The sequence below is a fragment of the Vulpes vulpes genome, chromosome X (genome assembly GCF_048418805.1).
Source record: "Vulpes vulpes isolate BD-2025 chromosome X, VulVul3, whole genome shotgun sequence".
Taxonomy (NCBI): Eukaryota; Metazoa; Chordata; class Mammalia; order Carnivora; family Canidae; genus Vulpes; species Vulpes vulpes.
Window position 1 is genome coordinate 103,910,614 of NC_132796.1, and position 21,780 is coordinate 103,932,393.

At 41.1% G+C, this 21,780-nt stretch overlaps 1 protein-coding gene across 1 annotated transcript in view; it reads left to right on the forward strand.

Moving 5' to 3' along the window:
• The first annotated feature begins 387 nt into the window (after positions 1-387).
• The window catches only part of ADGRG4 (adhesion G protein-coupled receptor G4), a 99,646-nt gene continuing 78,253 nt past the window's right edge, over positions 388-21,780 (forward strand). The window contains exons 1-2 of the mRNA XM_072744321.1: positions 388-460; positions 17,398-18,012. Of these exons, the coding sequence (XP_072600422.1) occupies positions 391-460; positions 17,398-18,012 (685 nt within the window). The 5' untranslated portion in view covers positions 388-390. The remainder of the gene's footprint in view (positions 461-17,397; positions 18,013-21,780) is intronic.

Below are 21,780 nucleotides of genomic sequence, written 5' to 3' on the forward strand. Positions count from 1 at the left end.
GTTAAATTTGCAAGTTGTTGGGTCGAAGTCGTGTGCATTAAGGTTGAATTCATCCCACTTTGTAATTATGCCTGCATTCAATGTCTGTCTTCCCCTCTGGGCTAACTTGTCTTCCCAGCACTGTACTCCCCGTGTGTAACACAGGGTCTGGCACATGTAGGCACTCAGCAAAGTTTGGTTGGAAGGATATGCAAATAAATCAATCAGTGAGGTTTCAGCAAGGCTGCATAACTCAGGCAAGCTTCAATATTGTGGCTGGCGGACATGGCTTTAAGCAATTGGAAAAAGCCTTGCATTGGATGGGAAGAAGTGTGGTCACATGCACTTAAAAATTGTTTGTTCTGATTCTCAGCTGGGCGTATTTCTGACTTTTGAACACAGGTTTACACAATGAAAGAATACATCAGATGTCAGAGGCTTTATGGATTGATTCTCATGTTGAGCTTTATCTTTCTCTCAGGTAAGAAAATGGATTCTTATGCTTTTTTTCAATGTCTCATATACCATAGTTAGAAATAAGCCATTTGAAAGGTTGTGAGGCTGTCTCTCCACAGCTTCCTTTTGATCAATTTGGCTGTAGGACAGGTTGAAACTTTAGTCAGTGAATCCATTCACTCAGGATTGTGTTAAGTCTTTTATTTATTTATTTATTTATTTATTTATTTATTTATTTATTTATTCATGAGAGACACGCACACAGAGAGAGAAAGAGAGAGAGAGAGGCAGAGACACAGGCAGAGGGAGAAGCAGGCTCCATGCAGGGAGCCTGATGCGGGACTCGACCCTCGGACTCCAGGATCACGTCCTGGGCCGAAGGCAGGCGCCAAACCGCTGAGCCACCCAGGGATCCCCAGGATTGTTGAAGTCTGATAGAAAACTGGCCTCAGGGATCCCTGGGTGGCACAGCGGTTTGGCGCCTGCCTTTGGCCCAGGGCACGATCCTGGAGACCCGGGATCGAATCCCACTTCGGGCTCCCTGCGTGGAGCCTGCTTCTCCCTCTGCCTGTGTCTCTCATGAGTAAATAAATAAAATCTTTTAAAAAATGAAATAAAAAAATAAAATAAAAAACCCTCTGCCTCTCTCTCTGTGTGTGTGACTATCATGAATAAATAAATAAAATCTTTAAAAAAAAAACTGGCCTCAAGTAGACAGTAATTTGGACTATTGTCTTTGACATTTGTTTGTTTCTTTTTTTTAAAGATTTATTTATTTAAAAAAAAGATTTATTTATTCATAAGAGACACACAGAAAGAGGCAGAGACATAGGCAGAGGGAGAAGACTCCTCGCTGGGAGCCGGATGCAGGACTTGATCGGGAATCCTGGGATCACGCCCTGAGCCAAAGGCGTCAGACGCTCAACTGCTGAGCCACCCAGGCGTCCCTCTTTCTTTCTTTCTTTCTTTCTTTCTTTCTTTCTTTCTTTCTTTCTTTCTTTCTTTCTTTCTTCTTTCTTTCTCTCTTTTTAAAACTAAGTAGACTCCACATCCAACATGGGGCTTGAACTCAGAACTGTGAGATCAAGAGTTGCATGCTCCACTAACTGACTTAGCCAGGCTCTGTTCTTAACATTTCTTTTTCTTTTTTAAAATTTTATTTATTAAAAAAAAAGATTTTATTTATTTATCTATTTATTTATTTATGATTTTATTTATTCATGAGAGGCAGAGAGAGAGAGAGAGAGAGAGAGAGAGAGAGAGGCAGAGACAGGCAGAGGGAGAAACAGGCTCACCGTGGGAAGCCCAATGTGGAACTCGATCCCAGGACACTGGGATCACAACCTGAGCTGAAGGCAGATGCTCAACCACTGAGCCACCCAGGTGCCCCGTCCGTGACAATTCTTTCTTTTCTTTCTTTCTTTCTTTCTTTCTTTCTTTCTTTCTTTCTTTCTTTCTTTCTTTTCTTTTCTTTCTTTCTTTCTTTCTTCTCTTTCTTTTTCTTTCTTTCTCTTTCTTTCTTTCTTTCTTTCTTTCTTTCTTTCTTTCTTAGATTTTATTTATTTATTTATGAAAGACACAGAGAGGCAGAGACATAGGTAAAGGGAGAGGGAGAGGCAGGCTCCTCCCAGGGATCCCAATATGGGACTCAATCCCAGGACTCCAGGATCATGCCCTGAGCCAAAGGCAGACACTCAACTGCTAAGCCACTCAGGAGTCCCGTCCTTGACATTTCTTAATGCAACTCTGAAATGTTATTTGGTAGACAATGCACACTTAATAAGTTTTGAGTTTTCTTTTGGGCTAGTTTCTCTCATGCAAATGCTTTATTTATTTCTTTATGAAAAATTGTATTTATTTGAGAGTGAGAGAGTGCGAGCACAAGTTGGCAGGGGGCAGAGGGAGAGGGACAAGCAGACTCCCTGCTGAGGAGGGAGCCTCCTGACACAGGACTTGATTCCAGGTCCTGGGATCATGACCTGAGCTGAAAGCAGACACTTAACTGACTGAGCCACCCAGGTACTTGTCATGCAAATTCTTTATTTAAACCTCCCTGGAGGGGCACCTGCATGGCTCAGTTGGTAAGCTTCAGACTCTTGATTTCAGCTCAGGTTATGATCTCAGGGTCCTGAGACCCAACCCCACATTGGGCTCTATACTCAACAGGGAGTCACTTGAGATTCTCCCTCCCCCTTTCCCTCTACCCCTTCCCGTGCTTACAAGAATATGCACTATCTCTCCCTCAAATAACTAAATAAATCTTTTAAAAAATAATGCTTCCCAGAACATGATGATATCATCTTTCTTTTCTTTCAAGATACATATTTAATTTTATTTTTTATTTTTTTAAAATTTTTTTTTAATTTTTATTTATTTATGATAGTCACAGAGAGAGAGAGAGAGAGAGAAAGGCAGAGGGAGAAGCAGGCTCCATGCCCTGGGAGCCCGATGTGGGACTCGATCCCGGGTCTCCAGGATCACGCTCTGGGCCAAAGACAGGCGCCAAACCACTGCGCCACCCAGGGATCCCCTAATTTTATTTTTTAAAGATTTATTTATTCATAGGAGACACACTGAGAGGCAGAGACTTAGGCAGAGGGAGAAGCAGGCTCCTCAATGGGAGCCTGATGTGGGATTTGATCCTGGATCTTGGGATCATGTCTTGAGCTGCAGGCAGACGCTCAACCGCTGAGCCACCCAGGCATCCCCATATTTTATTTTTTTAAAAAGGATTTATTTATTTATTTTGAGAGGGTGAGCACAGTGGCAGGGAGGGGCAGAGGGAGAAGGAGAGAGAATCTCAAGCAAACTCTGTGCTGACCAGGGAGCCAGTTGCAGTGCTCAATCTCACGACCCTGAGATCACAACCTGAGCCAAAACCAAGAGTCAGATGCTCCATCAACTGTGCCATCTGGGCACCCCTAAGATATATATTTTAAATCCAATAATTATTTTATTGTGTTATGTGGTCATTATTATTTTCTTGTATTTGACTTTATTTTATTATGGTATCATCTTTCTATATATGTATATAGCAACATTCATAGAACAGAGATGGGGAAACTGAGGTATGCCAAAAGCTGATCACTGATTCACAGGGACAAACAGGCATCTGTTCTTCAATGGCCCAGACCTTGCCTAGAATCTGTGACAAGAATGAAGATAGATTCTGTCTTTGTTTCGATTCTGCAGTGAATAGATGATTAAGATAGTTCAACTGAAGTAGCTGATAATTTGGAGACTTAAGGAAAAGGTTGCCTTGGAAAACTGCAATCTCATCCATATCAAGTAAATTCAGTTGATAACATTGTTCATTTAGCACATCAATCTTTAGCTAAAAGGTCATACATGCCAGTGAATGACAATCCCTGATGAAATAGACCTGGGGTTTAATTTGAATAGCCCTCAGATTGAGAGCTAATCTTCTGGAAAAATACCAAATCATCATCACCATCAACAACAAACACTGACTGGCTTCTTGCTGTGTGCAGGGCCTGATGGGAAACCACATTTCTCATAATAAAGCTTGAAATGGGACCTATGGGGCACAGTGGCAACTCTGTCACTTGGCCTTGACTACCTGCTAAGATGTTGATTTATCTTTCCCCCGTTTGCTTCCTCAAATGCAAAAAACTGTTTTCTCCATTTCTTTATCCAAACATCCAGCACAAGTCTTGACACACAGATTAGGCATTCAGTACACATTTGCTGATTTAATAGATTTGTTTTATTTAATAAATTGATGCAATTTAAAATTACAAATAAAAACTTTGAACACTTGTATGGTATCAGTATATGTGACACAGAGTCTAAGTGGGTTTTTTTTGAGAGCTCATGGGGCATGAAATAGAGGGATCTAAGAACAGAAGGATCTAGAAGTGTAGTGTAGTCATGAAAGAAAGAAGAAGTGTCATGGAAGAGTGTGTTATACTGGAAAATTAGAATGAGTTTGTGAGGAATGTCATTGGTCAATGGAAATTATGATAGATGTGCAGATTTGAATCCTGAAGAGGTCACTTTAAAACAGTCACAAGGTTTTACAGACTAAGTCTCAAAGCCATGGGTCAAAACAATGATTTTTCTAGGTTATCAGACAAATAATTCTAATTGTTCTTCACTCATCATTTTCGTCTAGAGGGGTGGGGAAGATTCTGTCCTTGAAACAACGGTATAACTAAGGTTTAGTCTCCTTCGGGCTTCAGATAAGTCACCAGCTTCCCAACTGTGAGAGTCGTTGTGGGACAGAGGGCTAGGGTCAACACTAGATCAGGCAGAGGGTGACTCAGATGCTCTAACTGGATGGAGCCAGAATGTGGAGCAAAACCATGTTCTTGGAAGAATATCAAGGGTCAAGAAGAAACCCAACTCTGTCATAAAGTCTAAGAATTGAGAACAGAGCCAGCAAGAAGGGATGAGGACGGGTCAGGAAGTGAATAGGTGCAGAAGGGAGCAGGAGGTAAGGATTTTTTTAGGACTTTATTCATGAGAGCCACAGAGAGAGAGAGGCATATACATAGTGGGAGAAACAGGTTCCATGCAAGGAATCTGATGTGGGACTCCATCTGGGGAGCCCAGGATTACGCCCTCGGCCTAAGGCAGGCACTAAACCACTAAGCCACCCAGGCATCCCAGGAGATAAGGATTGAAGCTCAAATAGCCTCCTCACTGGCCTCCCTGCCTCCACTCTTGCTCTGCTATAGCCCCTTCTCAACATAGTGGCCAGAGCAATCCTTTCATGTGTCAAGTCAGATCATGTCACTCTTCTACTCAAAACCTGCTGATAAGTTTCCATGACAGAATACAATCCAAACTCTTTAATAAGACCTAAAAACAGGGGCACCTGGGTGGCTCCATGGTTGAGCATCTGCCTTTGGCTCTGGTCATGGTCCAGGGTCCTGGGATAGAGTCCTGCATTGGATTCCCAGTAGGGAGCCTGCTTCTCCCTCTGCTTAGGTCTCTGCCTCTCTCTGTGTCTCTCATGAATAAACAAATAAAATCTTAAAAAAAAAAAGACCTAAAAAGTATTGCATGATCTGGTCTTCCACTACTTCTTGAGACTCGTTTCCTTTCATCCTATTCTCACTCCACTCCAGACACACTGGCTTCCTTCTTATTCCTTGTATATGCCAAGCACAGTCCTACTTTAAGACCTTTACGTATGCTTTCATATGCTACTACTCATGTCTGGGTCACTCTTACTCCATATCTTTGTAACCCTAGCTGTTTCTGTCTCCTAGAACTAAGTGCAAAGGACCCTCTCTCAGAGAGGTCTTCCTTAACTATCCTATCTAATATAGATATTCCCATTTACCTCATCCCTTCCATCCCATTAGGTAACTCATCAGCATATTAATTTCCTTCAGAGGGCTTTTCATAATTTTAAATTATTTTAATTCTTTCATTAGAAAAAGGTTTCATTTATTTATTTATTTGACAGAGAGATAGAGAGAGCCAGAGAGCACAAGTGAGGAGGGCCTGAGGAATGGCAGAGAGGGAGAAGCTCAACAGGGAGCCTGATGTGGGGCTCAATCCCAGGCCCCTGAGATCATGACCTGAGCTGAAGGCAGACGCTTAACCGACTGAGCCACCCAGGAGTCCCAGTTACTTTAGTTTTTAAGGTTTTATTTTTATTTTTTATTTTTTTATTTTTAAAGATTTTATTTATTTATTCATGAGACACACACACACACACACACACACACACACACACACACACGCAGAGAGAGAGAGAGGCAGAGACACAGGCCGAGGGAGAAGCAGGGTCCATGCAGGGAGCCCGATGTGGGACTTGATCCTAGGTCTCCAGGATCATACCCTGGACCGAAGGTGGCGCTAAACCACTGAGCTACCCGGGCTGCCCAGGTTTTATTTTTAAGTCACCTCTACACCCAATATGGAGCTCAAACTCACAACTCCAAGATCAAGAGTCCCATGCTCTACCGACTGAGCCAGCCAGGTACCCCACAATTTGTAATTCTTATATTTACTTGTTTATTGACTACCTTTCTCTCTGGAATGTAAAGCTGACTAGGGCCAAGGACCTGGTATGAACATGAGTTTACTCTATTGCTGGACTCTAGCACTGACACATAGTTGGTACTCAATGACCATCATTGTGGAGTAAATAAATTTTCCAGGGTGCTTCTGCTTTTATGAGTAAAGACATCCATTTTTTTTTTGAATGGACATGGGCCTTGGACCCAAAATTTGAAGGAACAATCACGTTACCTATGTGGAGATAATTCTTCTGCTTCCTATTCTGAGAAGAATGCCTGGCAAGCTACATATGTGGCCAATTGCCTAGGTCTTAAAGGAGGGGATGTGTTGGATAACTCAGTGACCAGTGAGACAGAAATGAAGCTCAAAGATGGATGCTTTTATAGATGCCAGATCTGGTTTATCTAAAATCAGATTAGCACAAAACAAAACAAAACAAAATAAAATAAAATCAGATTAGCTGGTTACCCACAAGACCAGTGGGAACTGTAGGCAGTAGGTGGCAGACAGTAACTCCAGTTCTCTGTGGCTATTCACATGATGACCACAGTGTTGTGGGTAATGGAGTTCCCAGTATCAATCACCTATCCATTATATGACCTCAGACGGCCATAGATCTGCTAGACCAGGACTGAGTCTACAAAATTTTTCAAAGCTCCTGATCATTCATTTGCAAGGATTTGTGATATTAAGAGCCAGAAGACCCCTTGTGCAGATATAGGTTTTGTGTACTATGGAAATGAGTGTCTGCCCACTGCCCCCTCTTTTTAAAAAATATTTTATTTATGAGAGAGAGAGCAAGCACAAGTAGGGGGCAGGGGAAGAGGAAGAATCAGAGTCTCTACTTGGCAGGGAGCCCAAAGTGGGGCTTGATCCCAGGACGCTGAGATCATGACCAAGCCAAAATCAAGATGTGGACATTTAACTGACTGAGCCACCCAGGTGCCCCTGCCCATTCCCCTTTTATGAGTGAGTGGTGACATTTCCCAGTTGAGGCAGGCATGTTGAGGTGTACCCTTGGCAGAATGCCCATCCTCAGAATGGCCAGATTCTTGACAGTATAAATGTAGCCAATGCCTCTGGTGGATCCCTTCCCCGAAACTTGCTCTGTTTTATCTCCCTCTTCTTTTTTTTTTTAGATTTTATTTATTTATTCATGAGAGACACACAGAGAGAGGCAGAGACACAGGAGAGGGAGAAGCAGGCTCCATGCAGTGAGCCCAATGCCGGACTTGATCCAGGGTCCCCAGGATCACACCCTGGCCTGAAGTCAGATGCTTAACCACTGAGCCACTCAGGCGTCCCTTATCTCCCTCTTCTAATAGGAGGTATTTCCAGGTGTTTAGCTGGGCCTTGAGCCTTATGCAGCATTATGAGTTGAATTGTGTCCCCCCAGATTCATCTGTGGAAGTCCTCTCCCTCAGCACCTCAGAAGGTAATCACATTTGGAAATGGGGTCATTACAAGTGTAAGTAGTTAAGGAAAGATGAGGTCAAGCTGGAATAGTGTGACCTGTAACCTGACATGACTGGTGTCCTTATAAAAGGTGAAAATGTGGACATAGCATACAAGGAGAAAGCCCTGTAGAGATAAAGGCTGAGAATGGGGAGGCTCAACAGAAGCCTCAGAACACCAAATATTGCCAGTGAACCAGAAACTAGGAGAGAGGCATGGGACACATCTTTCCTTCAGAGCCCTTTGAAGGAAAAGACCCTGCCGACACTTTAATCTCAGCTCGTATATTCCAGAACTGTGGGACAATATTTGTCTGTTGTTTAACCCAACCAGTCTGGGGTACTTCATGCAATGAATATATGCAGACACCCCTGCTTGGTCAGGCTTTCTGAATCAGAAATCTGGAGTAAAATAGAGGAAAGCAGGTGACCTCTGGGGGGAGAAACAGTGACCGGGTCACGCCTACATTGTCCAACCATTATGAACTTCATTTGTCTGCTCCTCCTGAGATGGTTCAGGGCAGCACATGCAGAATCTTGGTCCCCTAACCTTTGAAACACTTTAACATTGCAAGGAGAAACTTGACAGAGATGACAGAGAAACAAATGCAGAATATATCTGATGATTACTCAATGCTGTCTTCAGAAAATTAGGGACTTTGCTGAAAAAAAAAAAAAAACCCCACATCATTTGGATTGCCTATCTCTTAGGGTTCTAAACCTTTTCCTCACTGACTTTTTTCTTTTCTTTTCTTTTCTTTTTTTCTCACTGACTTTTAAAATGAATGTATTGGGACACCTAGGAGGCTCAGTGGTTAAGCATCTGCCTTTTGCTCAGATCATGATCCTGGGGTTCTGGGATCAAGCCACACGTCTGGCTCTCTGCCCAGCAGGCAGCCTGCTTTGCCTTCTCCCACTCCCCCTGCTTATGCTCTCTCTCTCTTTCTGTGTCAAATAAAGAAATTTTTTCAAAAAAATAAAATTTATGTATTTATTACTTTTGGGGTCTGAAACGAAGAGGAAACTTTCCCCCTGAACTTTTCCCCATTCTATGCCCAATGCTTCACTCACTTCAGAAAATAGTTATAAAGGACCCACTATGTGCCAACCATTATGCTGGGCACTAGAAACTGGCAGTAGGGGGGCCAAGACTCTGGTTAAACCACTGCCCTGAAAAATCAGAGAATATAAAAGTTGAAGCATTCTGGGAAAAACTGGCACTGTTGAATGCTCAATGAATTCAGTTCTGCTTAAAATTGTGTAAACATGGCATCACCAGGCAAAGCAGCTTGGGAACTTGGCAAAAGGAAAAATAAAATTACATACTGAGTAACCACTGTGGCAAGAGTTTTATTTTCCTATTCCCCAGGCTCTGCCAGAGATAGACCTGGAGCACAATGTTTTGCTATAGCAATCTGCTAGAGAGTTAAAAAATGTTAACTGGCAGACATAGACATCACAAGAAAAGAAATCTACATACCAATATCCCTTATGAATATAGATGCAAAATTCTTTTTCCTTGAGGATTTAAAAAAATCTTGTTTTGATTTTTAAAATGTTTAAGTAATCTCTAGACTCAACATGGGACTTGAACCCACAGCCCTGAGATCTAGAGTCATATGCTCCCCCAACTAAGCCAGCCAGGTGCCCCCCAAAATTCCTTTTTTTAAGTAAGCTAATATGACCAACATGGGGCTTGAACTCACAACCCCGAGATTAAGAGTTTCATGCTCGACCGACTGAGCCACTAGATGCAAAAATTATTTTTTTGATTGTTAGTTTTATTTATTTTTAAAATTTTTAAAGATTTTATTTATTTATTCATGAGAGACACAGAGAAAGGCAGAGACATAGGCAGAGGGAGAAGCAGGCTCCTTGCGGGGAGCCTGATGTGGGACTTGATCCCAGGACCCCAGGATCACGACCTGAGCCAAAGGCAGATGCTCAACCACTGAGCCACCCAGGTGCCCCTAGATGCAAAAATTCTTAACAAAATACTGGCAGACTGAATCCAGAAATATATTTAGAGGATTATATACTTTGAACAAGTAGAATTTATCCCACAAATGAATGCAAAGGTGGTTCAACATGTAAAAATTGATCAATTAAGTACTACATCACATTTATAGACCGAAGGGGGAAAAAACCACATGATCATCTCAATTGGTGAGGGAGAAGAGTATGAAAAACTTCAACACCCTTTCATGATAAAAACACTTGACACAGTAGAAATGGAAGGGAGGGCAGCCTGGGTGGCTCAGCGGTTTAGCGCTGCCTTCAGCCCAGGGCCTGATCCTGGAGACCTGAGATCGAGTCCCACGTCAGGTTTCCTGCGTGGAGCCTGCTTCTCCCTCTGCCTGTGTCTCTGCCTCTCTGTGTGTGTCTCTCATGAATGAATAAATTTTTAAAAATTAAAAAAAAAGAAATGGAAGGGAACTTCTTCAATCTGGTAAGAGCATCTATGAAAAACCCACAGTAAACATCATTCTTAATGGTGAAAAACTGAAAGCTTTCCCCTAAGATCAGGCATGAGACCAGAACACCCATATTCACCACTTGCACTCAGCATTATATTGGAAGTTCTAGCCAGAGTGCCTGGGCAAAAAGAAGATATAAAAGGCATCCAAAGTAGAAAGAAAAAATATACTATCTCTATTTGTACATGATATGATCTTACATATAGAACATCCTAAAGAATCCCCTCGATAAAGATATTTAAGTTAATAAATACATTTGGCAAAGTTGTAAGATACAAGATCAATACAACAATTAGTGGCATTTCTATGCACTGGCAACAAGCAATCTGAAATAAAGTTAAGAAAACAATTTCATTTACAATAACCTTTAAAAGAATAAAACACCTAGGAATAAATTTAACCAAGTAGTTGAAAGACTTCTACACTCAAATTGCCAACATTGCTGAAAGAAATTAAAGAAGACCTAAGTAAATGGAAAAGATCCTGTGTTCACGGGTTTAATAAAAGATAACAAGTTTTAATATTAAAATGTCAATATTCCTCCAAAGAGATCTACAGATTCAAATGCAAACCATATCAAAATCCAATGGCTTTTTTTTTTACAGATATGGAAAGGGTGATGTGCAATTCATATGGAATTGCAAGGGTCCCTGAATAGCCAAAACAATCTTGAAAAAGAACAAAGTTGGAGAAATCACATGTCTAGATTTCAAAACTTACTACAAAGCTATGATAATCAAAACTGTGTTATTGGCATAGGGATAGATGTAGATTAATGGGACAGAATTGAGAGTCCAGAAAGAAACTCATGCATATATGTATGGCCAATTAATTTTCCACAAGGATGCCAAGAACGTTCCATGGGAAGAAATAGTCTCTTCAACAAATGGTGCTGGCCCAACTGGACGTGTAAATACATATCCATGTACACATGTATACATGCATATACATATAAACACATAAAAAGAATGAAGTTGGACTCCCTCTATATACCAGGTACAAAAATTAAGTCAAAATCAATGAAATATAAAGAACTAAATATAAGAACTACATCTATAGAAATGAGAAGAAAGCACAGACACGTGTTTGGATTTGGTCTTGAATGACCTTTGGGCTTGGATGACCTTGGATTTGGCAATAGAGTCTTAGAACTGACACCAAAAGAATAAGCAGCAAAAGAACAAATAGATCAATTGGATTTTTATCAAAATTAAAGATGTGTGCATCAAAAGACACCATCAAGACAGTGAAAAAGCAGCCTAGAAAATGGGAGAAAGTATTTTCAGTTCACATGTCTTATAAGGTCCTAGTATCTAGAATATATAAAGAGTGTTTACAACTCAACAACAAAAACATGAAAGCTATTTATTTATTTATTTTTAAAAAGATTTTATTTATTTATTCATGAGAGACACACAGAGAGAGTCAGAGATAGAGACAGAGGGAGAAGCAGGCTCCTCACAGGGAGCCCAATGTGGGACTTGATTCCCAGACCCAGGATGATGCCCTGAGCCAAAGGCAGATGCTCAGACATCCTGAACAACACAATTTAGAAATAGGCAAAGGGCTTGCTTGAAAAGACATTTCTCCAAAGGAGATATGCAGATGGCCAACATGCACATGAAAAGATGTTCAATGTCGTTAGTCATTAGGGGAATTCAAATCAAAACCATGATGCGATACCACTCGACACCTTCTGTGATGGTTATAATACTAATTTAACAAATGGAATACAAGTGTTGGTGAAGAGATAGAGAAATTAGAATCCTTATAAACTGTTGGTGGGAATATTGAATGGCTCCTATGGAAAACAGTGGCTGTTACTCAGTAAGTGAAATACAGAATTACTAAATGACCTGTCCTAGATATATACCCCAAAGAAGTGCAAGTACGTTCAAACAAAACAAATAGCACAAATGTCCACAGCAGCACTGTTTCTAATAGCCAAAAGGTAGAAAAAAACTAAATGTCCATTAACAGATGAATCAGTGAACAAAATATAATCTATCCAAACAATGGAATATCATTCAGCCATTAAAAATAATGATGTGCTGGGGTGGCTGGATGGCTCAGTTGGTAGAGCATGCAACTCTTGATCTCAAGGTTGTTAGTTTGAGTCCCATGTTGGTTATAGAGGTTACTTAAAAAAAAGATCTTAAAAAAATAATGTACTGATGTGTGCTAAAACATGGATGAATTTGGAAACATTATGTGAAGTGAATGAAACTAGAAACAAAAGATGACTTGTATGTTCCCATTTATATGAAATGTCTAGAATACTCAAATCCATATAGACAGAAAGTAGATTAGTGGTTGCCAGTGGGAGGGTGGGGGGAAGGGCCGCTGCTGCTTAATGAATATGGTGCTTCCTTTTGGGATGATGAAAATATTCTGGAACTAGATAATGGTGATGGTCATACACCATCATGAATCTACTAAATAACACTGAATTGTATACCGTAAAATGATTAAATGGTGAATTTTGTGTTATGCGAACTTTCTCAGTGCAAATCAAATGGTGCCTGGCACTCTGAGGGCTGTAGCATAGCCATTTGAATGAGGCTTATGATAAGTTTTTCCTAACATGGAAAACACTTATGTCATCACGTTAAGTGAGAAAAGCAGGATACCAAATTTTCCATACAATATGGTCTCAGCCACGTAGAAACAAACAAAACCCATGCCCGGAAGAAAAGAAACGCCAAAGGAAATTTACCAAAATGTTGTCTATGGGTGGTAGGACTCTGGCTGACTTTGTTCTCATCTTTTTACTTTTCTAATATTTTCCTTTTTTAAAAAAAAAAATCATGTACAGTATCACTTTTATAGTGGAAGAAACACCTTTTTTTTTAAAGCGAGGACAACAATAAATGTAATTTAAAATAAAAGGAAGCAGGATAGAGGCGAGGAGACACAGAGGAGCCAAATCAAGAGAGAACACGCTTCAGGGGAGCAATCATGCAATTTGGACTTGAAAATTGCCAGGGAACAGATGGCAACGTCCAAGCAGACATCTGCAATGGATAGTTAAATCATATGCAAAGACACAAGTGGCCTTTGAAGCAGGCCCTGGAGAGGCCCAGCAGAGAACGCTGCTTGCCTGGCCAAACAGAAGGGCAAAGCCCTTGTCCTGCCTTGTCACAGCCTGGGCCCCTCTGAGCTCTGCTGGGGGCCCCGAGGGCTGCAGCAGAGCTCAATGCAGATGTGCTTGGCTGTGTAAGGGTACAAAAGAGGTTGTGGGAGAAGAAAGAGACTTCTAATCGTGATAGTGGTGAACATGCCAGCTGACATTTACCTGGGGCTTCACAGTTTATAAATGTTTCACATACATAACATAAATGGCAGTTGTATTACAGCCTCATCTTTCATGATGGCCCCGCCAGGAAGGTAATTACTATTCCTATCTTAGCATGGAGGAACAAGACACAGAGAAGTGACATGGGTTTATTTTTCATACAGTGCTCACTAAATGCCACTGTCCTAAAAGCTTTCTCGTGCATTAATTGCCCATGTTGATGCAGCTAGTAAGCTGCAGAACCAGGACTCAAAGGCAGCTTTTTGGATTCCACTACCCCATACTTCTGCTCACATCTATGTAGAAATTAGCTCTGCCCACAGAATCTCATATATGGCCACAAGTGGTTCTATCCATCCATCCATCCTTATTTTTCTGATTATAAATTTAACACAGGATTGTATAAAAAGTGCAAATATTACTGAAATAAGTAATATAGAAAGCAAGACCCCAGAACCCCCTAAATCTCACATCTAAGGATACTCATTCTTAACTGCTTGATGTGTGTTCTTCTAGATTTTTTCTATGCATGCTAATGCACATATTTTTCTCTATTGATAAAAAGCAGGATAATACTATATCTACACTTATGTAACTTCAATTTCATGTAGCATCAAGTCTTGGAAATCTCTTCATGACTATGTAGATCTACCTTATATGTTTAATTGTCCATTATATAGAGGTAAGAATTGCTTAACTAGTCACTTATGGATGGACATACAGATCTTACTTTTGCTCAATTACAAACAATACTGCAATGAATATCCTTGTACCTGCATCTTTGTATACATGTAGATTTGTCTAGAATAAATTGATAAGGAACAGAATTGCTATGTCAAAAGCATATACAGAGGGCAGCCCAGGTGGCTCAGTGGTTTAGTGCCGCCTTCGGCCCAGGGCGAGAACCTGGAGACCCGGGATCAAGTCCCACGTCGGGCTCCCTGCTTCTCCCTCTGCCTGTGTCTCTGCTACTTTCTGTGTGTCTCTCATGAATAAATAAATAAAATCTTTTAAAAAAGCATATACACAGCCATATACAATGAAAATGTTCATAGACACTGACAGATTGCCCTTCAGAAAAAAGACTACTGGGGTGCCTGGCTGGTGCAGTCGGTGAAGCACGTGACTCTTGATCTCGGGGGTCGGAGCCCCACATTGGGTGTAGAGAAGACTAAAAAGTAAATAAATAAGGTTTTAAAAAAGAGACTATACTAATTGGTCTTCCCACGGTGTATTAAAATGACTTGTTTCTTCACAAGTTTGTCCATGCTGGGTATTCTCCGTCTAAAATGCTATAATTTCAAAACGTAAAAATAGTATCTTATTGTAACTTGTGTTTTAAAAATAGTAAGAGGCCATCTTTTTGTATTTCTCATTTAGTAAGCTGCTTGTTTGTGTCCTTTGGCAACTGGCTTTATATTAGCGTATTGCAGAGAGAAGAAACCCAGTAGACAACATGGGATTATGATACATTCTCTTTTAAGGGACAAATAAGCCCTGGAGATTTATGCTCACCATAAAACTTGTTCTTAAACGTTGTATTTTATGCTCACCATGAAACTTGCTCTTAAACATTGTATTTGACGTCATTTTGGAGGACACCGTGAAACTCGTTCTTAAACATTGTATTTGACGTCATTTTGGAGGGCTGAACAGAAAAGCAGTTAGCCAACCATGATCGATATTGGGTTTCTTAGTGATTATCACCTTGTAGGGTTACCTTTTGATTTATTAGCCACATGAAAGATGATAAGATAATATAATCACATAAGCCAGGGACAGAAATAAACATTTGCTCATCTACCATGGACAGTTCAGAAATAGTTCCCTGGCAGGTGGATGGTAAGGGCTCCAGCACATGGGGGGGGGGGGGGGGTTGTGCATGCACACGCATGCGTGTGTGTGGGCAGGCATGTACTTGCTTGCCTTTGAAAGATATTCAGTGGAGGAATGAGGGAGAGAATATTGTAGGGCTAGAGAATATCTAGAAGCTTACACCTGGGGATATCTCTCAGAAGCAGGGAAGTGGTCACTTCCTGCCGGCCTTTGTAGTGTGCTGTCCTGGCTATCAGTTTTATAGTGGTGGTCCCAATGTCACATCCCTAATTTAGAGGGAGGTTGGAATTCAGTTCTGTCATAAAGCTCTTTTTGGTTTGTCTTGGGCTGTGCTGGCGCTGGAATTAGGTTGATGTTCAGCAGTTCTCAAGATATTTGCCTAGGGGCCTGGGGTGTGAGGTTTGTCATGATGATTGTATCACGATTCACCAATAGCTTCCTATTGAAACAAAGGGCATACTCCATTTAAATTTTCTTTTTTTTTTTTAAAGATTTTATTTATTTATTCACGAGAGACACACACACACACACACAGAGAGGCAGAGGGAGAAGCAGGACCCACGCAGGTAGCCCGATGTGGGACTTGATCCCAGGTCCTCAGGATCATGTCCTGGGCCGAAGGTGGCGCTAAACTGCTGAGCCACCCGGGCTGCCCCAATTTAAATTTTCATAGATATTGCCAAATTGCCCACCAAATGACTGTACTGATGGGCATGTTCTTCAGCAACGTTTGAGAGGGTTTTGCATGCATCATCTCACTTATTTTTCAAACAGTCTTGTATGATGAGTAGATAGGGCTATTATCTGGTATAAATTATAATATAAATAGTGATCCTCTGAGTTGTGTGTGCATACTGAGCAGACGTTGAGGCATGGGGAGATTAAGCTACTTGATCAAAGTTACACAGCTGACAAATGTCAGAGCTGAGGTTCCAACGCAGGCTTTTTGACTTCAGAGCTGGTGGTAACTGGGTCCATGGCCACCGGAACCTTTTTTTTTTATTTGAGAGAGAGAGAGAGAGAGAGAGAGAGAGAGAGAGAGAGAGAGTATGAGCAGGGGGAGGGGCAAATGGAGGGGAAACAAACCGATTCCCTGCTGGGTGGGAAGCCGATGTGGGGCTCAGTCTCAGGACCCTGAGATCACGCACGAACTGAACCAAAGTCAAGAGTCATTCAATCAGCTGAGCCACCCAGAAACCTGCCACCTAGAAGCTCTTAAAGACATACAGCTCCCTCGGTAATGTGTTGGAAGGAAGGCATCAGGGTACACTCAGGGCAGTGCCATTCCTCCCATTCCTGAGTGCAAACAGAAGCCTTGCAGCTTCACTATTGTCCAACTGGTCATCCCCCAGGTCCCTGTTGGTGCCTTCAGTGAGAAGGAGTCTCCAGAGACAGAATAAATCAAGTAATTTGGCTCAGGAAAAGGCATTGGAGAAATAAATTGCTGTTGCACCATGAATATAATAAGGCAGTTAGGTGGATGGAAATAGCTATCTTTTGATTAGACGAGTGAAGATTATGTGCAGCAGATTTTAAGTCCAAGCTGCCTTTTCCTTGGCCTCCTCCCTGCCAACTAGCTACACACTTCTAACTGCCTCCCCAAACTGTCCAGCTGGTGTGTGCTCTGGGAACACTAATCTGACTTTTAATATTAGCCCAGGCAAAATATAATTAGGAAGAAACTCTTCTGCCAGAAAATGTCACATGCCAATGTCAAATAGAGATGATTTGTGTATATCCAGTATTTGGGCTTTTTTTGTTGTTGTTGTTTTGCACCAGTATTGACTCATGATAGCATTGTGTAATCCGGAATTGACGATGTGGCTAAAGAAGATGATAAAATTGAATTTTTGTTACTGAAATTTCATTTGCTTTCTCTCTCCCCTTCTCCAAATGTGGACAGATGCACTTTCACTAAAAGGAAAAAGACTGGATTTTTATGGAAGAGCTGACACGTACGTGAGCCTGACCAACACGATTCCTGAACTCACTCGATTCACAGCATGCATTGACCTGGTATTCGCGGATGACAAATCAAGTAATTGGATGGCCTTCTCCTATATTACCAGTAATGCCTTCCTGGGCAGAGAAGACATAAACCTTGGACTTGGAGGAGACCATCAGCAGCTAATACTACACAGCTTGGGCAAGACCTTTTATATCCGTTACCACCTGACTCCGTTTCAATGGTATACAGTCTGTTTGATGTGGGATGGTGTGAAGGGCAGATTAGAGCTCTTCCTGAATACAGAAAGGATACTTGTAATGATGGATCAACCACAAAACCTGACACCTAATGGGACTCTGATTCTAGGACACTCTCTTATGAACTGGGACAGCCAGGTTGAAAGTGCACTGCCTGGCTTCACTGGCAGCTTGTACTACTTTCAACTTTGGGACCACATCGTGGAAAATGAGGAGTTTATGAAGTGTTTGGGTGGAAATGTTGTTAGTTGGGACGAAGATGTTTGGCTCATCAACAAGATCATTCCAACTGTTGACATGAGACTGCGCTGCTGTGAGTAACTTCTGAATTGTCCTCCTTAGCAAGGGTTGTCCTTGATGTGGTCTTCTGCTCTCTACTCTGGATAACTCATTGTGGTCCAAGGCTCTGTCTTCCTCAGAGGGGCCCAAGGTTGCCAATTTTGTCATCTGCTTTTTAATGTAGAGCAAATACCATTTTCTTTTTCTTTTCTTTCTTTTATTTTGATATGATTTAAAATTTGCAGAAAAATTACAACAGGACAAGGAACTTCTACATGTTTTTACCTGGGTTCACCGACTATTACATGTTCCCTGCATTTTAGTAGTCTTCCTCTCTCTCTCTCTTTCCTCCTCCCTACACACACACACACACACACACACACACACACACACACACACACATATACTGTTTCTTAATCATTTGAGAGTAAGTTGTGGACATAATGTTTCATTACCCCTACATATCTCAGTGAGTATTTCCTTAGAATAAGGACATTCTCTTACTATAATATAATCCCGGGGTCCTGGGATCAAGTCCCGCATGGGCCTCCCTGCTCAGCAGGGAGTCTGCTTCTCCCTCTTCCTTTACACCCCCCATCATGCTCTCTATCTCTCACTCTTTATCTAAAATAAATAAATAAAATCTTAAAAAATAACTAATTTCTGGGAAGGAGTGCATGGGGGGCTCAGTCGATTAAGCGTCCTACTCTTGGTTTCAGAACAGGTCATGATCTCATGAGTCGTGGGACTCTGCTCTGTGTTGAGCTCTGTGCTCATCCAGGAGTTTGCATGAGGATTCTCTCCCTCTGCCCTTCCCCATTCACCTTCTTTCTCTTTTTCCTAGATAAATGAATCAATCTTTAGAAAAGAACTAATTTCTGGGGAGGTATTTGGAAGCTATGTAAATACCCTGTTGTTATCAAACTTTCACCCAAAAGTTTTTCATCTATTGATGATACTTGCCTCAATGGTTTATACAATGGTCACAAAATGTTGATTTTTAAAACTCCATCAGTTTTCAGCATTTATTAGTTAGTATTCTATTGCAAGGAAGAGTGTTTTCTTCTTCCACATTTACTTCTATATTCCTTCAGTTGTTTATGTGTTTATACCAGCATGAACTCATGGAGTCCTACCTTATTCCATGGGTTACAATATGTTGCTTTTATTCTGATGTTCAAATTGGCCCAGTTTGGGCCAGTGGGAGTCCTTCCAACTGGCTCTAGTGTCCTTTTGACACATTCACATCATTTTTTGAGTACCCCCTTACTGTTAGCATAAGATGTTATAGGCTCATCTTGTACTTTTTCTTCTTGGCACAAGAATCAACAATTTTACCAGAGAGTTCTGGTTCCTTTTAGCAAGGAATGGGATTTATAAACCAATTCATTTTTCTTTCATGAGCAATGATGATGTTAGGAACTGTTTGGGATGGAGTTCTTATAAGAAAACTGGCTCTTTGGAATGACACATGTATTTTTCTCCTTCTTTCCAATTTCAACAGGAAAATATAGGATTGGTTTTCTCTGTACAACCCTGTTCTCTCCTCAAATCCAATCTTTTCCACCCTCAGCATCAGCAGTCCTGAGCATGGGTAAAATCAGTGATAATATCATCAAGATGGGATTTTTTTCTCATTTCCTGAAATGTTCACTCATTCTTAGGTTTTATGAATTTGGGGGGTGGTTATCGAAGAAATGAGGGCTAGATCCATGCCTAATAGGCTCCCACAGACTATGGAGATATATTTTCACCAGCAGTCTGGGTGCTGTTTGAATTAATGGCAAAGGTAGATTCCAGGGGGTTTCTGTGTTTCTTTGAGATCAGACTAATGCAAAGGAACAAGAAAGCAATTCCTTTGAGCAACTACCTAAAGGCATTTGGTTTTTCTCTTTTCTGAAGCCTTGAAAATAAAAGAGAATAGTCCTAGCTGGCTCCGATTACAAAACAGAGCTAGGGACTAGTAGGTTAAGCCTGAAAAGCTCACCCAAAGCAGTTTAAAGTAACTTTATCTTTGATCTAAAGAACCGGAAGCATGGCTCTATTAAATCCACATGCTTAGCAGTGGTCTTTGAAAACCTAATCTGGCCAGTGAATTGCCTTGGCCTTTCCTACTACTTTGCTGGTAACTAACTGATGTGTTAAAGTGCGAGACAACCCTCATTTACTTTACTCTTTTGTACACTCTTTAAATGTACAATGTATCCTCTTGGTCTGATTGGGACCCGGTAGGCACAACACACAAATAATCCAACATGGCAAAAAGGAAAAGAAAACACAACCTAAAATGACAACCAGCAAAAGGAGTAGAAAATGTTATTTTTACTGTTCAGGTTTCTTCATATGTTCGTTCTAAACCGTAGACCAGGGGTCCAGAATGGCCTTGATGGGTGTTCAAAGCCCTTGAAATTGCATGCAACATACTAAAAATGCAAGATGGATTCTTTTCTCTGAGGACAGCATCTACAGTTTCCATCATATTCAAAAATAATATGATAATTGCTACCTTTTATGAAGTTCTTGCCCCATGCCAGGCATTTTATTAAATGAGGAAAGAAAGGCTCCACAAGGTTAAGTAAATTGCTTAATGTCACCTATTAAATAAGCAGTGGAGCTAGGATTTGAGCAAAGATTTGTCCAGTTGCAAAGCTCATGTTCTTTGAACCCCCACACCATGCAGGACTACCTCTAGGGATCTGTGGCCCCCAAAAGATTATGACCACTGTTTTAGAAGCTTCCTTTGAAGGGATTTGCTGGTGCTAATAACCCACCTGGGGAAATTAGGCTACCAGCTGCAGTCACTGCTTGCTCACAACTGAAGGAGCTGTAACACCACAGAATTTCTTCTATCACAGTCCTAGCCTAGCCTTGTGACATCTGGGGAAAAGGGGGCAATTACATAAAAAAATAGGAGTGATTACAACATGTCTAGCTTCAGCTTTTGCCTAATAAATTGGTATTTGTGGTCCATAGAAGGATTATGACCTTTAAAAATAAATTTTAATGAGCACATTGCTAGGTTACAAATCTCAATAAATCTATTTACACGTAAATTATATATGTATATATTTATATATTCATGAGAACAAGGCTTTTGGGGGAACATTTGTTGAAAACCATGAACCCTACCTGGATTTAATAAACAAGTATTCACTATAGTTGGAGATGTCTCAGGAATATTTAAGCAACACAGTGATAAATAATAACAACAGCAAAGTTGCCAGTCATTAGTAATTTAGTTTTGGAGTTGTTTTTAAGCATCTTTTCTTTATTTTTACAACTTACGAATGCAGGGGGTGCCTGGCTGGCTCAGTCAGTGGAGCATGTGACTCTTGATCTCAGGGTTGTAAATTTGGTGTACACATTGGGTGTGGAGATTACTTGAAGACAAAATCTTTAGGGCCTCCTGGCTAGTTCAGTCAGTGGAGCATGTGACTCTTGATTTCAGGGTCGTGTATTCAATCCTCAAGTTGGGTGTAGAGCCTACCTAAAAGAAAAAAAATCTTTTAAAAATATTTTATTTGCTTATTTGAGATAGAGAGTGCTCACCACTTTGGGGAGGGGCACAGGGAGCTTGAGAAGGACAAGCAGACTCCCTGCTGAATGGGGAGACCTATATAAGGCTCCATCCCAGGATCCTGAGATCATGACCTGGGCCAAACACAGATGCTTAACTGACTGAGCCACCCAGGTGCCCCTTCAAAAAATAAAGTCTTGGGGATCCCTGGGTGGCTCAGCGGTTTAGCGCCTGCCTTTGGCCCAGGGCACTATCCTGGAGTCCCAGGATCGAGTCGTACATCAG